Source organism: Nyctibius grandis, chromosome 6 (assembly GCF_013368605.1).
Source record: "Nyctibius grandis isolate bNycGra1 chromosome 6, bNycGra1.pri, whole genome shotgun sequence".
NCBI lineage: Eukaryota > Metazoa > Chordata > Aves > Nyctibiiformes > Nyctibiidae > Nyctibius > Nyctibius grandis.
This window is the reverse complement of record NC_090663.1, coordinates 35,432,431-35,448,830: the sequence shown is the minus strand read 5'-3', so window position 1 is coordinate 35,448,830 and position 16,400 is coordinate 35,432,431. Positions and strand designations below refer to the sequence as shown.

The window sequence follows — 16,400 nt, the reverse complement described above, 5'->3', positions numbered from 1 at the left end:
TTTTCTTTTTTTATGTAATCAAGTAATACATGCCAGTCATCATGTGAATTAAATTCCTTCTGTACAAAATGCACCTTGATGTCAAAGGCATTGCACCTGATTAAAACGATTGCACAGTCCCACACAGATTTCCAGCACTGTCACGGAATTCACCCAGGTTGTTCAGCTTTCAGTATCTCAGGGTGCTTACAGCACATCTGATACTGGCACATCTGATATTGGCACTTATTAAAACCTCCATGAAATCAGTATGCCTTTTATTTCTAAAAAATATATATATCTTTGTATAAATTTTAGGGGAAAGGTGGATAGACTTGTACATTTATCATCTAATAAAATACGGAATATATATTTAAGCTTTACCAAGTTTTGCCTCTAAATTCATTGTATCATTTGAAGTTTCTGGATGGCATAGTTAAATTCCTAAGTAAGTACATAAGTAACCCTATATCACTACTATTGACATTTAGTACTGATAATTCTCTAACAGCAGGTAATATAAATGGCTTTAACACATGGTGGCAGAAACATAATATGACAGATTTCAGGAATCTAACCAGCATTTGTTGTGCAGGAAAAAGCATACTATTGTTAACAGAATAATTTTATCTAGGATAACAGACAATGAAATCTAAGATACATCATAAAATTTCTTTTGGCAGAATTAGGACTGGAATACCACAAGGAGATCACTTTAGTTAACATGAATTATACAGAAATGTTCTCTTACCTCTTATTGTAAAATGTTCTCTTATTCTCGTATCTTATTGTAAAAAAAAACAGTAAGCTACCTCCAATAATAGATATTTTGTAATTACACATACCATTATTATTTGCACAGAACAATTTACAGTATCAACAACTATGTTAAAAAATAACAACGATTTAATTCCACTGGACTTGTGCTTTCAGCTGCTCTCTCGGCAAATACAGACATACAGTGAATGCGAGAACAAAATAAGGATTTGTTTCATACATGGCTCCCGTGTAAGGACTGGCACAGCTGTCCTTCACACGGCCTGCTCCTGCAAAGTCCCACCGAGGCATCTGGAATTTCAAGACTGCCTACAGAAATGCGTAACAAGATTAGCATCAATATCTTACTTCTGCCTTGTCATGTTCTTACTCAGCCACTGACTAATAATGACTTTAACTATACATACATATAAATAAGCTTTGCGCAGTTGAAGCAACCAAGAATACCCAATGACTTTCCTTTAATTTAATTTGTATCTCATTAGTTAAGTGGATCGTTCCTGTGCTGCAGCTGCTCCCATCTCCCTTAGCAACATTTGAACAGGAACATTCCTTTATTTTTATATAACTAATTTATCTAATAAAGGGGGAGTAATATTCATACAAATGAAAGGGGCAACTGTCAATACACAAAGTGCTGACACATCCATTAGGTAAATAAGCTGGAAAATTTGTTTTCTCTAATATCTCCAGAAGCTTTAGCTAGCACTTGCTTCAGTCAGAAGTTTATTATATTGACAGTGTCCCTTCAAAGGAAAATTCCAGTGTAATATAGAGATTATTTTAACCACTACATCAAAATCACTATATGATGACCTTGGGAGGGAATGGGATCTTCCTTGCCCATCACAGAACAGCAGCAGTTTACATCTTGGGAGCCTGGCTCACCTGCTCTGTGGCATCAGCAACCACAGAAAAAAGTCAGTCTCTGCTTCCCACACACCGAGATGTGTAAGGAATTTTAATAGAGCTGTGTTCCACTGTAGGCTTGTAAAGACATCGTGCAAAAGCTTTGCCTGAGCACTGCTGACTTGCTCCCACAACAATGTCATTTTTTGCAGCTGAGGATTTAAGAGTACTGTGCAAGGCAGGTTAAGAATGTCCTCTGAAAGTATAATCACTGAAGAAGCTGTGTTTTAGGAAAAGCATCAGCTTCTCTATTTCAAATACTTGTGGGATGAAAAACAACAGAACATACATTCATTTCCTCAATTATTTTGTTACTTTAAATTAAAACCTTTGTTTTCACACATCTAAGGATTACTATACTGGATTCCTTTCAGGAGCCTGGAAAGTCTTATATTTCTAATATTTCAAACAAGAACATATAGTTCTGTCATTTTTGGCATAAAAATGGGCCCCGGTTGAGAAGCACAATTAAAATAGCAGATTCAGCTGACAAGGACAGCTATTTCATTCACTGAATAGAGATATTGAAAATTATCAATATCCATTCCTATTAACCGCATATTTGCTTAGCATATCATCTACTTGTATTAGTCTAATATGAGATTTGAGTCTTTCTTTAATGGCATCTTGTAAACAATGACGAAATTTGGAAAGAAGTAGCTATAATTTATGATCAGTTCTGGATGGATTATGATTTACTAAAAAAACAGTATCCCATTGCAACCTGCCCTATAGTTTCTCCTCATCCTCTGGGTCCCATCTATTTCTAAGGACCACCAATCGCTGGAACAGTCCTTAGGACAACAGCAGTTGCAGTTAGAGGATGTATATGCTGGAACCTCAGTTAAGATGTAGGCATTTTACCTGTTGCATGCCTCTTAAATTTTCAGATTGCTGTTCCTAATCTGAGTAGCCAGTAGATGCCAGTGGTGCAACAGTGCACATCTGCTTGCTGGCTCCTGCCAGCACTGCAGGGCCCTCTCCTTCCAGTTCAAGCTGAGAAGAAAGGATCAGGCTGAAAGCCTCAGACCTGCTCCATGGTGGAATATCAGCCCATTGCAGGGTTCTCTATCAAGAAGCACTTCTGCTTCTGCCCCTTAACATTTAGGCACACTACTCTCTTACAACAACGGAAGTCATTTTAAGATTAAAAAGTATGAATCTTTTGCTGTGAAAAAGAACAGGAGGAAGACAGAAGCAGCTTAACTAGTTTCTTTTCCTTTTTTTTTGGTTGCAAAATTCCAGCTATTATAAGAAGTAAGGTGCTTTTCACTGTCAACCAACGTAGCTCTCATGGGATCTAAAGCTTTTACACCTAACAACAGAGATTAATACCAATGATTGGTACCGGCAACAGATTGCAACTCTCCATGACAAAATCCAAGACAGTTCTTAGGGAGGTTATTTTTATAAATGCATTCTTGCAAAATAACTTCATATTGTGGAATCTTCATGGGACTTGAGCCTAAAACTTGCTGAGAAAAAGTGGTAAAATATCTGTGTGCCTTTGACAGGTAACATGACTTTTATGTTGAAAGAAGAACAGTTTCCATTTTCACTAGCTTGAAAGTAATTGTTCACCCAGCACTGCTGCAACAACTTGGTTCTTTACATAGATTAGCATTTGGACATCCTACCCACATGGATGGATTTGTGGATGTAGGCTTGGCTCACAAAAAACTGCTGTGCTAACATATGTTTAAGGCTTGGTGGAGCACTGAAATACTGTTTTGACAAGGATTTTTTCCAAAGCATAGGCCTCTGTTTTTTTAACCTCCCCTTCCATCTGAGAAGGCAGCTGGGATTTTGTGCATTAATTTTTCCAAGGAGAAGCAACGTGTAACAACTAATCTCAGAAATATAAAGGAGAAGAAAGTACAGGGGGAATAAATAGCAGTAGTAAGGAAGAAAACTTGATGACTGCTGTATGTAAGTACCAATTATGTCAGGGATAAAATCCTGGCCCTTCTGAAATCAAAAGCACAATACTTGCTAAATCACATACAAATTTCACTGTCAATACCATGACCAACAGATTATTTCCTAGATGCTTTTGCAGGAAACAACATAACTCCTCTTGGGAGTATTATGCACACAGCATCTCTGAAAGGAAAGGCATTGACATAAGTAGAGATCTTGAATACTATTTAGAGAGACTAAAAGCCTTTGCAGTATCTACACTGTTTGAGTCTCCATGAGTCCTGATTAGTAAGGGTAAGCAATTATTTCTTTTTATATAAATATATGATCCTCCACTTTTTGCAAAGTATCAGATCTGTAGAATTACCATTCATTTTTCAAATACTTCCCAGGCCTGTCTGCAATTTATCTCCGGTAAGAGTTACCTCTGTAGAAAAAAGAGAGCTATTAGATTGTGACCAAAACACGTAACAGAGAGAAGAAGGTACGAAAGGCACTTGTGTTCACAATGCAGTGTCAAATATTCAGAACTTCTTGCAGGCAGTTCTAAAATTCTTCATATTTTGTGATTGCCAGTGATTTTGGATGACAGTTCAAACAATGCATCCAAATTTTTGCTTGCCAAAGGGTACTTCTCTTGTTTGTTTTTTTAATTTAAATATTAATCTCCATGCTATCAGTTCTGAAATGATGAAGAGGGATTAGCAGCTTGTCAAAAATATCAGCCAGGCCTTGTAGTAAACCTTTCGAGAGGCACAATGTTGGCAGAAACCTTTTGAAATTTGAGTCAACAAGTAAAATGTCAATTAAAGGTTTAAAAGACTTGTATGTTTGCATAGATTAACATTCACTTGTCCTCTCATGTGCAAGAAATTGATCACTTTCATTTGCATTTTCAGGTCCATCCACTTCTTCCACAGGGTTCTTTTCTTGCAACCCACTATTTTCTGAACAAGAATCGTCATCTCCATCGCTATGATGACCTTCAAGACTGTGTCTGATGCCATAAGCAAAGTAAATGAGGAAGCCTTCCAAAAGGAAAAGAGAAAAGTTAATAGGGTTTTCAGGCAAGTAGTGCATCAAAAAGTAGTTATAGTTATTACTCTCTGGATGAACATATTTTCCAAAACAAGTTTCTTCTTCAGATATCTGAATTAGAGCTCATGCTTCAGGTCTTCCCTGTTTCTATGGGAAGTGCAGGTACTAAATCACAGTGCATCATTTTTGCCTAATTGAATGGTCTAATAGGTCATGGAAACTACTATCTCTTATTTATGTCTAGATGGAATTAATACAATTTTCTGTATCTTAAAGGAGGGTGACTGATGTACTGGGAAGAAAACTGTTACAAACAGGTGTCTGCAGAATTTTAGCTATACTGATTATGAAAAAAAAATTTGTGGTTTATTGGAGTTAGTCCTATAACTTTAATTCTTTCTATTACCTCAAAACTGTATTTACAATTTTGACTGCATATAAATACTCCTTCTGAGGCATGCTCTTTTTATGATCTGAAATATCAGCTGACTTATTAAAACACAGACTTTTGTTCAAATATTTAAAGGAATATAATAAAATGTTCTAAGATGGGATTCATCAGTCCTAACGTAAGAGATGATTGAAATGAACAGAAGTACCTACCAAATGCCATCCAGAAGCTAAATCTGATCCAAGTGTCTCCACTTAATTGTACCATCAAGTAAATATTTACCAGGATACTAAATGATGGCAAAAATGGCAATAGTGGAACCTAAAAGGAAATATTTAATATGTCTGTAGCATTAAATGTGATTTCTTGCATGTCACACTTCAGTTATACAACACAAACTAGAGGTGACACATCTACTCACTAAAAAGAATAGGAAAATTTTCATCTTGAAATATAGTGAAATTTTCTTTCTCACTGGGTTCAACCACTAGTTTCTACAGATCTTAAAATTATAAAATAAGTTATTTAAAAAAATACATTCTCTAAGGCTGTGAAGAAACACTTTCTAGTTTGGCTGAACATATACTAATGAATTCCTGAACGTACAGCTGAAAAATATTATTTGTATATTTTTATGTATTCCTTCTTTCTGAATTGCCCCCCCAATTCCACCAGATTCCCTGACCTTTGTCACTATACTTTATTATTTCCATTAAATACTCCATTAAATAACTGATCTTAGAACATAAGTGAAAGCTCAAAATGAAAGGCATATACTCTGGGAGGTACAAACTGTATTGTGGTCCAAATCACTGCACACAGAAAAGTGACTGCACACTAATTACTTTCTGAATTATTTTCCAGTTTCTAAGCACTTAAATTGAGGTCTAAAATTACTTGGGTCTCAGCAATGTGAACTTTGGGAATATGTCTAAAAGAATACATAGAAGATCTGTGCTGTCAAATCCAGTAGTTGTAATAGCAGCTGTTCACACCAACATCAGTGGTACAGCCATTTTCTGCAGCCATGCTCCTATGCATGTCACACATTTCAATCTGTGGGCAATGAAACCCTTTCTCTAGTCCTGAGAAGATCTGGACTGGACTGCACATGCCAGTGATTCAGCCGTGAGCATCCACTACCCTTACCTTCACCAAAAAAACCTGCAATAGTTGCAGTGCAGTAACGAAAGACTGCCTGAAAAAGGACCCTCTCTCTCTCTGCCCCTCTCCCCCTTGTTAGAATCCATCCAAACCTCTCATTAGAGAATAACATAGAGAATATGTTATTCACCATAAAGGCCACTTTCTGCTGGTTCTGAGGCTGCCTTTGGATGAGGAGAATGGTAACTATGAAGGACGCCACCAACACAGCAAGAAGGCCAATACTCCAGGGCTCCAAGTTAGCAATGAAATGAATCCCGTAAGTAGTGAGGACACTCAAGCCACAAACCAAGCAAGCTGTGTGAAAAACAAAGTGATGGAAATGGGAAAGAGGTCACTTAATCTCTGCATTGAAGAGAACATGACTTTTAAGAAGAATGATAGGCAGGTCTTCAATATGAAATGTTATCATGAAAATGTTTAATTAAAGGAAAATATAGTAGATTATACATTAGGTCCATCAAGAAGTATAAAAGTATTCCGCAGAATGACACATTAATTATGACTGAAACAAGGCATGTTGTCACTGAATTTTTAATTTTGTCTTTAATAAAATTCCATTATTTATGTTAATGCATTATACAAGATTGGACAGCTGAATACTTACCTAGGAGACCCACTAAAAAGTTAACAGTAGTTGCAGTCTGCTCGGTAGGTAAACTGGATGGGTTAATCAGGGCCTGAAGACTGAAGTGATTCACTTGTATCATATTTATCTGTGATTCACTTACTGCAGATTCCCTTTCAGATGCGGCCAAAGCTGCTTTTTCTGGAGAATATTTTGGTTGCTCGTAAGTTAAACTGGGTTGGTACCTATGCATAAAACAAACAGGATAATAAAAAAAAATTAATCTCACTTTGGGATTTGAAGCAGTATGACTCTAGAAATGTATTTAAATACTAAATTGTTTGCAGTAGAGATTTAAAATTTCCCAATTTATAACTGCACTGCAACAGCATATATTATTAGTCACTATCATATATAGACAAACTATGGCAACTTTTTTGCTGGGTTTGTTTGGGGATTTTTTTGGACAGCTTTTTGAGCTACGTGGGTCTGGTAAATGACCAGTCTTGTACAAAAAGAGGGGCCAGGGTCTGGTGGTCAATGGCAGGGAACGAGCAGGGGAGCTTCTTTCTGACTTGCTTCCCATACTGTAAGAGGCCTAACTAACCAGCATAAACTGAAATTATATATCTGCTTTATTAGAATTTAAGCGTATTTTTAAAAATACATATGTTAAATAGGCCACTGGGATAAATTAGTCTTCTCTTTTGAAGTATAAATTATTGCAACATTGAACTTGAGCTGAATTTAAGCTGTTATACTTTTCAAAGTTAATACTTAGCCTTCAGTAATAAAACCTGACTTTTTAAGTTAAAAAGAGCAATACATAATAAAGTGAGCTGTAGCTACCAATATTATTCCATAGCTTTACAAACAGAACGGATAGTCAAGTTTTACTGACAAGTATTTATAATGTCACTCATTGAGAGATAACATTTGCACTCTCTTCTAGGGCTACCACATCTTGAAACACTTGTCTGGTCTTACATTTCTGACTAGGGTAATACAAAGCAATTATTTGAACTTGTTCATCCTGTGAATACCTAGAACATCTACACCTTTGACATATAGTCCCTGCAATGTAATAAGCCTGATGTAATCATATCAAAATATCATTCATTGAATTTTGGACACAAGCTTACATCTAGTACCTTCGGGACTAACCTTTGGACCAATACATCTTCTGGAAAATAAAAGGTGTCTAGATTTCACAGGAATCATAGAATTGTTTTGGTTGGAAAGGACCTTTAAGGTCATCAAATCCAACCGTTAACCTAGCACTGCCAAGTCCACCACCAAACCACATCCCTAAGTGCCACATCTACATGTCTTTTAAATACCTCCAGGGATAGTGACTCCACCACTTCCCTGGGAAGCCTGTTCCAATGCTTGACAACCCCTTCGGTGAACAAATTTTTCCTAATATCCAATCTAAACCTCCCCTGGTGCAACTTGAGGCCATTTCCCTTGTCCTATCGTTTGTTACCTGGGAGAAGAGACTGACACCCACCTTGCTACAACCTCCTTTCAGGTAGTTGTAGAGAGTGATAAGGTCTCCCCTTAGCCTCCTTTTCTCCAGGCTAGACAATCCCAGTTCCCTCAGCCACTCCTCATAAGACTTGTGCCATAGACCCTTCACCAGCTTTGTTGCCCTTCTTTGGACTTGCTCCAGCACTTCGATGTCTTTCTTGTAGTGAGGGGCCCAAAACTGAACACAGTACTCAAGGTGCGGCCTCACCAGTGCTGAGTACAGGAGGACAATCACTTCCCTAGTCCTGCTGGCCACACTATTCCTGATACAAGCCAGGATGCTGTTGGCCGCCTTGGCCACCTGGGCACACTGCTGGCTCATATTCAGCCAGCTGTTGATCAGTGCCCCCAGGTCCTTTTCTGCCAGGCAGCTTTCCAGCCACTCTTCCCCAAGCCTGTAGCGTTGCACAGAGTTGTTGGGACCCAAGTGGGACCCGACACTTGGCTTTGTTGAACCTCATACAGTTGGCCTTGGCCCAGCAATCCAGCCTGTCGAGATCCCTCTGGAGAGCATTCCTACCCTCAGGCAGATCAACACTCCCGCCTGACTTCGTGTCATCTGCAGACTTACTGAGGGTCCTCTCGATCCCCTTATCCAGATCATTGATAATGATATTAAAGGGAACTGGTGCCAATACTGACCCCCGGGGAACACCACTTGTGACCGGCTGCCAACTGAAGCTTTGACTTGACTAACTGCTATACTGATATGACAATATATCATTGTTTTCTTTGATGGGTCACTGTTTCTTAGTAATCATTTATATGTGTACAGCTAATTTTTAAACATTTAGCTATCTAGCAAAAAACATACCCTGTAAATGTTACTTCTGTTTACATACTGACCAACACAAAATAAAACACAGTAGAATATAAAGGATGTTTTTGACTCACCTAAGAATGAGGACACAGGTTGCCACAAGTGAATAAGCAAGAAGCGTACCAATAGACATCATGTCCACTAAAGCCTTTAGGTCAAACAGAAATGCCATTATAGCTAAAAAAGAAAAGGACATGCAAAATTTGTATGAGGCTGACATAGAATCATACAATCATTTAGGATGGAAAAGACCTTTAAGATCATCCAGTCCAACCGTAAGTGCCAATATTAAGACATATTAAGAGCTAAGGTTTTAAAATTTGTCCACTGTGTAACTTTACATTGTTTTACTGACAGCAATATGCCTGAAATAATGGTAATCCTTAAAAATACATTTTTGAAGTCATCGCCAACATTCCCAAACCTAATTTGCTACAGTTGGGAATCTCATTCATACAGATATGAACCGATGAGCCATACAGTCATGCTGCATAATCAAGCAGTTCATATTGGACTTGTTTGGACATAAGTATTTGCACATATGGCTTGTTGAATTTGGACCACATTAAAAATACGTTTTTATAGAATAAGGTTCAGATCCTGCAATAGACTTTCACCAAAGCTGACGATGGCTTGCACTGCAAGCAGGGAAAAGCGATTCAAGCCATTAAGTCACTGGTACGCAAAATTTCTGCTGAGCTGAGAAAGAGCTCTATGTAAAGAGGACTTTCAGGAGTTGTCTCAGATGAAATAGTTTTGTGGGTTTTTAAAAATTTATTATCTTTTTTTTATTATTTTACTAAAAAAAAAGTTAAGTTCAAGTGGCCTTCAGGAACAGCCAGCAAAATCTCAAAGAATTAATATTCTTAAGATCACTGAAATCAGAGGCAGAAACTTCCAGGATACTGAGAGTAATTATAGCAGTCTTTGTGTTTATAAAAGCTAATGCCATATTCTTTTGGAGATTCTGGAATCTTTTTTTTGTCTATGCTATTTGCACACAGACACACATAGCTCAAAGAAATTAGCACAAGCCATCACTAAATTAAAGGCTAATGCTAATTGATTTGAAATGTAAGAGGTCAAAGAACCTCTTTAAATATTTGTATTTTATTAACATTATTGAGATGCAGAAAGAATCTAAGAATACTTAATCTTTTGAATCACCAGTAATCTCAACATCAAAAGAAACTATTAAACGTAGCCTTTATACACTGTATGAATATCCACACAGATTTCTATATATTCAGAAATACTTATATATAATATTTATGTTACATGTTTGTTAGTATTTTTGTAGACAGGTGTATAAGTGCACAAACACACAAACACACATTCCCCTGGTATTTGATCCTGAAGGAGAAAGCAAAATGTGATTTTCTGAAAACAAGGCTGCTGTGTTACAGAAGTTTTGTTTCATCTGGGAGTCTCCTTTTCGAAGGAAGAAAGGAAGACCATCCTGTTTTCTTTCATGACGGTGGATGTTCCTAAATCAAATAAGCCATTTATGGGGTAGATTTCTGAACACCTCACTGCTTTCCATGCTCGAAAGAGCATAGGTAAGCAAAGCTGAGGAAGAACAGAACCTACTACAACCTCATGTACAGTAGCTGTATTTAATTTTTAATCCTAGCTTCAAAAGGCTACTTTGTAGCCCAGAATAATCTTTTACATTAGAACCAAACAAAAATTCCTGTAGGTTTCTGACTAAGAAAAAAAGACACAGTGTCGCTTTTCCACCTCTCTTAATTCGACTCCAATTGTAAGAAACAATGGTAGATCAACTTATGGTGAAGAAACCTTGGACTGACACCGAAACATTTCGCTATGTGCAGTTTCTCATTTGCAATTACCACCTGTGAAAAGGTAAGTCACAGTAATAATGTGACAATTGCCTCAGCTGTAGTCTTGACCTGATAACTTTAATTAAAGGGGCCAAACATCTAATCGCCTTAACATTTCTTAAAGCTATGAAACTATCCATGCTACGAATGAATAGAAAAGTCAGATAATATAAGTTGTTGCATACATCTGTAACCATTCTGGCAACACTATTTATGATATAAGTTACCAAATATGCATCTTTTTAAAAAATAGAAGAAGAAATTACTCCTTCTCCAGCAGTAGATAAAGCTGTCTTCAGGTGAGTTGTTGACACATCAAATTCCCCAAACTGTCTAAAAGCAGAGGGCTGCTGCATGGCTATAGTCAGGGCTGTATAACTCATCAGTTTACCAGCTGGGTAACATGGTTTTCTTTCTCCTCACCACTATTGTGATTTCAGATAAAGATGTTCATTTTATCCCACATACCTGCACTTCCAAATTACTATAGGGGAAAAAGTCAATAACAAATTCAAATAATATAGTCAAAACAATAAAAGCAAGTCTAAGCAATTTATTTGTATTCTGATCAAAGAAAAGGGAACTGACAATAATGCTTCATGTGGGAACTATCCGGACAACAATTGTGCCTTCCCACATTGTCAAGTACACAGCATGAACAGTTCCAGTCTTGTGGCACCTTAGGATGACCCTGAGTATAAATAACAATATTTTAGTTCTGAACCTCTTATTTGATATCAATTTTAGCCAGGCTTGCCAAATGTTATAAGGCATGTATTTAATATTTGAATTACTTTTAAGACTTATTTATTTGCCTTTGAGTTAAATACTTCTAGAGCTTCCAGTTTTGCTGGGTAATTAGACATCCCACTGAAATGACAATGAAATTTGGGCACAACTACCTCTGCAAGAAGTATGGACAAAAGTGAAACAGTTCTATGTTAAAAATTTGTCTTTGTGAAACATTAGGAGTTGGCAACAGCTCCCAAAATGCTGTTTTACTAAAATATATGTGGGCATGTATGTGCACACATACACACATAACCCCCCAACACACACACATACCCCTCAACCACAATTTTGTTAGCCTATACAAAAACAGAATCCTTTTTCTTCAGAAGAAAATTTAAAATTTTTTTATTTTACACAAAAGCTGATCCTGTTGCAAATGTAGACATTTTTTCTCATGTGTCTTAATAAAAAACGTGATAGTTATTTTCCCCCCTTACAGATGTGATAAATATATAGGTGTACATCAGACAAGGAAACTTTAAGCAGAGCATCAGCCTAAGGGACCCAGATTAAGTGACAAGCTTATTCACAATAGAAGAGGCCAATATTAAAAAAAAAAAATCATTTTGAATTCTGTGACATTAAGGGCATCACCACCACCATGATTGGCATGATCTGGAGTTCTTACACCCTTTGATTACTTGGTAATTTTATTCCCATCGTACATGCAAGGGAAGTTAACAAGCAGCCCTTTTCAAAAATATAAAGTACCATGCACGTGCATAGAGTGTTTTAATCTCAGTTTTAAGTAACACGGGCTTTGAGAGCTTACCAGAGATGACCCCTGCCGTCAAGGTGGCAGAAACTGGTGCCTGCCTCTTACTCACTTTGGCAAGAAAACTAAAGAGTAAACCATCGCGTGCCATGGCAAACAGAATTCGGGGCAAAGGGAACATAGAGCCGAGAAGACTAGAACAGAAAAATGTATAGTTCAAGTACAGGTTATTAAAAGCACAATGCTTTACTGGTAAACCCAACTACACAAAAAGAAAGCTTGGAGGAGTTAATGGGTTTATGTATAGTTTTGGTTTAGGCTCTGTGTTGCTGCTCTTGGTTTTTTATTTGGTTGACCGATGTTCTTGGTTTTGAGTTGTTTATTTTGAACCTAGGCTTTGAAAGCACTTGAGATTAACCAACAAATACAAAATCTGTGGTAGAGAGAAGTTTTACTGGTAGCCTACTTTACCTGGCAACAATCAGATTTGATCATTTTAGTCCAAAGCAAATCAAAGCTGCACAACAGTGGCTTATTTCCATATATGCAACATGTTTAGCAGTGCACCTTTCTTTACAAGGATCAACTCTTAGTCTCACCTGCTACTGCACCAGACGATAGAGTAGCAACTAGTGGGGTCTTCGTTTTGGAACTGATTTGAGCTAGACATTTGAAAAGCAACCCATCCTTCGCCATAGCATAGATTACACGTGGCATTGGGAAAATGGATCCAAGAAGACTGAGTAAAAAGCAAACACATGCAACATGGCAAACAGTTCATGCAGAGTTGTATCATGGACAAGATAACAATGTTAATTAATGGCATGTATAGAAACAAAATTTATGATTGTAAGACAAAACCAGAAAGCTCCGTAGCCCAAGATACTACAGATCAGGCACAAATAGAAATTTCTTTTTCTCTGTAAAGTTGATTGCGCTTTTTTTTTTTTTTTAAATTAATTTAGGTAATGGAATTGCTTCATCAGAGAGAATTCAGATTAGCAAAATAACTCATGCCGTCACTGTAGTTCTTGGGTATTAGTGGACCAGGAACATGTTTTAGGTCACACTAACTATGCAATTAAGCTTTAGTATTCCTGGAGAAAGTCTGTCAGCAGCAGCAAATCAATAAGGATTAGCAGCATCTCTTACACTCCACATTTCCATGTGAGGCTGCTGATTAACAGTAATTCAAAGTAAGCACCACACAGTTATACTTGGGCACATTATTGATGTCAATTAAGCACCTCTAGCCAAGCTTCATTAAGATTGTTTCTTTTTTTGAAAGAAGTAAAGCTAATTGATTTATATATGTTATTAGCAGAACACAGAAAGCTTTCAAACTGTTGATAACTTGAAGCTCTTTTTAAACATACTTCTTAAATTATGTTTTATGGTTTCTTTCGCTCAAAGCGAAATAATTGTAATCAAGAAAACCAAAAACATTGAAAGGACAAAAGGCAAAATCATAGCCAGTACAACCTCTGCAGCAAGCACACTAGTTTTTAACCAGGTGAATGGTTGCCTTTCTTACTTTGGGGAATCAAGTGTCTCACAGAAGGCACAGCTTTTACATACCACACATGCTAAGTACCTCCACTAATGCTCGTGAGACACAAGCGTTAAGGTTAGACACGGGTGAGATAACTTCCACTACACATGAACTGATTTTGGTGTATGAATGTTCCTTCCAGAAAAGGATGTTTCCTAAATCAGGGTGACGATTGATTTTTCAAAAATTGAAATGTTGATTTTACTGTTAAAAATCCACTGCCAAGTTTTTTTGCTGTTGTGGCTTCGTAAAATTTATCCTACTCCTCTGAGTATATTCACATAAATAACGGAAATATTAACAAACATCTTTACCCTGAGGAAACAAGTTCAGAACATAACATAATAAGAGGTAACTATATGGACCAAAAGCAATGACCCCAACTTCTTTTCTTAATTATACCTCTAAACTGAGGAATATGAAATAATAGTTTCTTTTGTTTTGTTCTAAACTGACTCCAGTCATACTGAAAGATTAACCTCTCCATATAAGTAAATGTAATTTTTCAGAATACACTGGAAAAAGAGACCAACAGTTTGAATTTCTGGAAAAGCGTTTTACATCTCAGTTAATTTTGTTTTCCAGTATTAATTTCTTTAATCTAGTTTCTGCTTAGGTATCACTTTTACTATTTATCAATATAGAGGAAAAATTCAGTAAAACAAGATAGAAAACAACTCTAATCCCAGAATGAACTGTGTAAATATGACATTCTTCAGTCAGCCCTACAATTCCTTTCCTTTTTCTATCCCTTCCTACATCAAAACATTCCTTTCCTTTAAAACATTGTCCACAGTCAGTGTGCTCATCTTCAGGCAAACGCTTACAGGGTTATGTCAGAGTGCTGTTAGCATTACTGCTTCAACAGACATGTCATTTTCTTTTGTGGAAACGCAGCCAGTATTCTTACCACTGAAGCTCACATAAATGTCTCCTTACCTACATAAGCTCAAGTAGAAGACTGGCATCAGCATTTTTCTATCCCTAAATTCAAGTATCAAGCAATTTTCTATTCTGTGAAAGCGTTTATACCACATTACAATTGGAGTATAATATATATGCACACATACTAATACATCTCATGACCTCCCTGATCTTTTTAATCAAAGTAATGCATTAAGTTAAGGTTACATCCACAGTTTCACAAAGGGGAATAAATTATCATATTTTCACAGCTATAATCTACATCTCAAATACCCACACAGAAACCACAGGAAGGTGTGATGTCAGAAGACAGACTGGCTACTGGAGAAAACAGAGACAGGCAACGAAGATGAGGAGTGGAGCTAGTTAATCATCTCTTCAATTTTGCCTGCAAATACACAGAGCCCATAAAGCCACTGAGTCATTGGGAGTAGACAGCAAGAAAGGACAAAATGAGTGAGGTTTATTTTATCCGTTAATAAAGACAACTTGCAGGTCATATGTCTGAAAATACATATTTTAAAAAAAAAAAACCTTTGGGTAATAAGCCAAAGAGGTAGAGTTCGATAACAGTACAGTTTAAAAAAAGGAACTTTAATTAATGCACCTACTGTGATCCAGACCCGCTTAAGTCTAAAACACGCTTATAATACTTATTGCCAATCCTTGCATGAACTGAGCCTTCAAAACAAATGCATGAACATATATTTATATGTCATATTATCCATCAACTTTTCCCAATAAACATAGTATTTCAATGTCATTACCTTGTAGACAAAGCACAGAGGGATCCCACTGCTACAACATATTTTGCAGGACCCCATCCAACATATTCAAACGCTACTGGCAGAGGACTTTTCTCGTCTAGTAGACAGTATGGCATCATAAGTGTCAATGCAGCTGAAACCCCAAAATAGGCCATGAAGCAGACAAGCAGGGACACCACAATTCCTATGGGTATAGCTTTCTGAGGATTCTTGACCTCTTCTCCTGAAAAAGGGAAAAAAAACCACCCCACCAAAAATTCTTACTCATTTCCACCTTCAGCTTTAAAAGATAACAAAGACAAATCATTTGTTAATCTAAGCCATGGGAATCATATTTGTAACAGAAGTTTTAAAAATTTGTATAAAATAAGCTCAAAGACACAGAACAAAACTCAGTATTTTGTTGCCAAAAATAGCATTAAAAAATAGAGGTAAAGGACATAAAATACCTTCTATATTTAGAGTACTCAAAGCCTATCATTTCTAGTGATTTGCCTAAAATTTATAAGTTCAGTGTACTCATTCCCTATCAGCCATGTACAAGCTAGCCTTTAGGAGAGAGAATTGTAAAAGTGAGCAGGTGATTAACATGATTTGGGCAGAAAAATTGTATACTAAGCACTTTGCAGACTTAGAAAGCAACAATTAATTTCTTTAGAACAGGAATAAAATAAGTAAAATCTCCTCCTTCGTCCCAGAATGATAGCCAC

At 36.8% G+C, this 16,400-nt stretch overlaps 1 protein-coding gene across 3 annotated transcripts in view; it reads right to left on the bottom strand.

Moving 5' to 3' along the window:
- Positions 1-240: 240 nt before the first annotated feature.
- Positions 241-16,400, bottom strand: part of SLC7A2 (solute carrier family 7 member 2) — a 61,826-nt gene continuing 45,666 nt past the window's right edge. For 2 of the 3 annotated variants that reach the window (XM_068404262.1, XM_068404261.1), the window contains exons 6-12: positions 15,691-15,913; positions 13,047-13,186; positions 9,171-9,273; positions 6,786-6,991; positions 6,309-6,475; positions 5,227-5,335; positions 241-4,613 (exon numbers count right to left, since the gene is read on the bottom strand). In XM_068404262.1, coding sequence (XP_068260363.1) covers positions 4,426-4,613; positions 5,227-5,335; positions 6,309-6,475; positions 6,786-6,991; positions 9,171-9,273; positions 13,047-13,186; positions 15,691-15,913 — 1,136 coding nt within the window. In that variant the 3' untranslated portion in view covers positions 241-4,425. Of the gene's footprint in view, positions 4,614-5,226; positions 5,336-6,308; positions 6,476-6,785; positions 6,992-9,170; positions 9,274-12,504; positions 12,642-13,046; positions 13,187-15,690; positions 15,914-16,400 lie in introns of all 3 variants that reach the window. The other variant, XM_068404263.1, reaches the window with a different exon arrangement.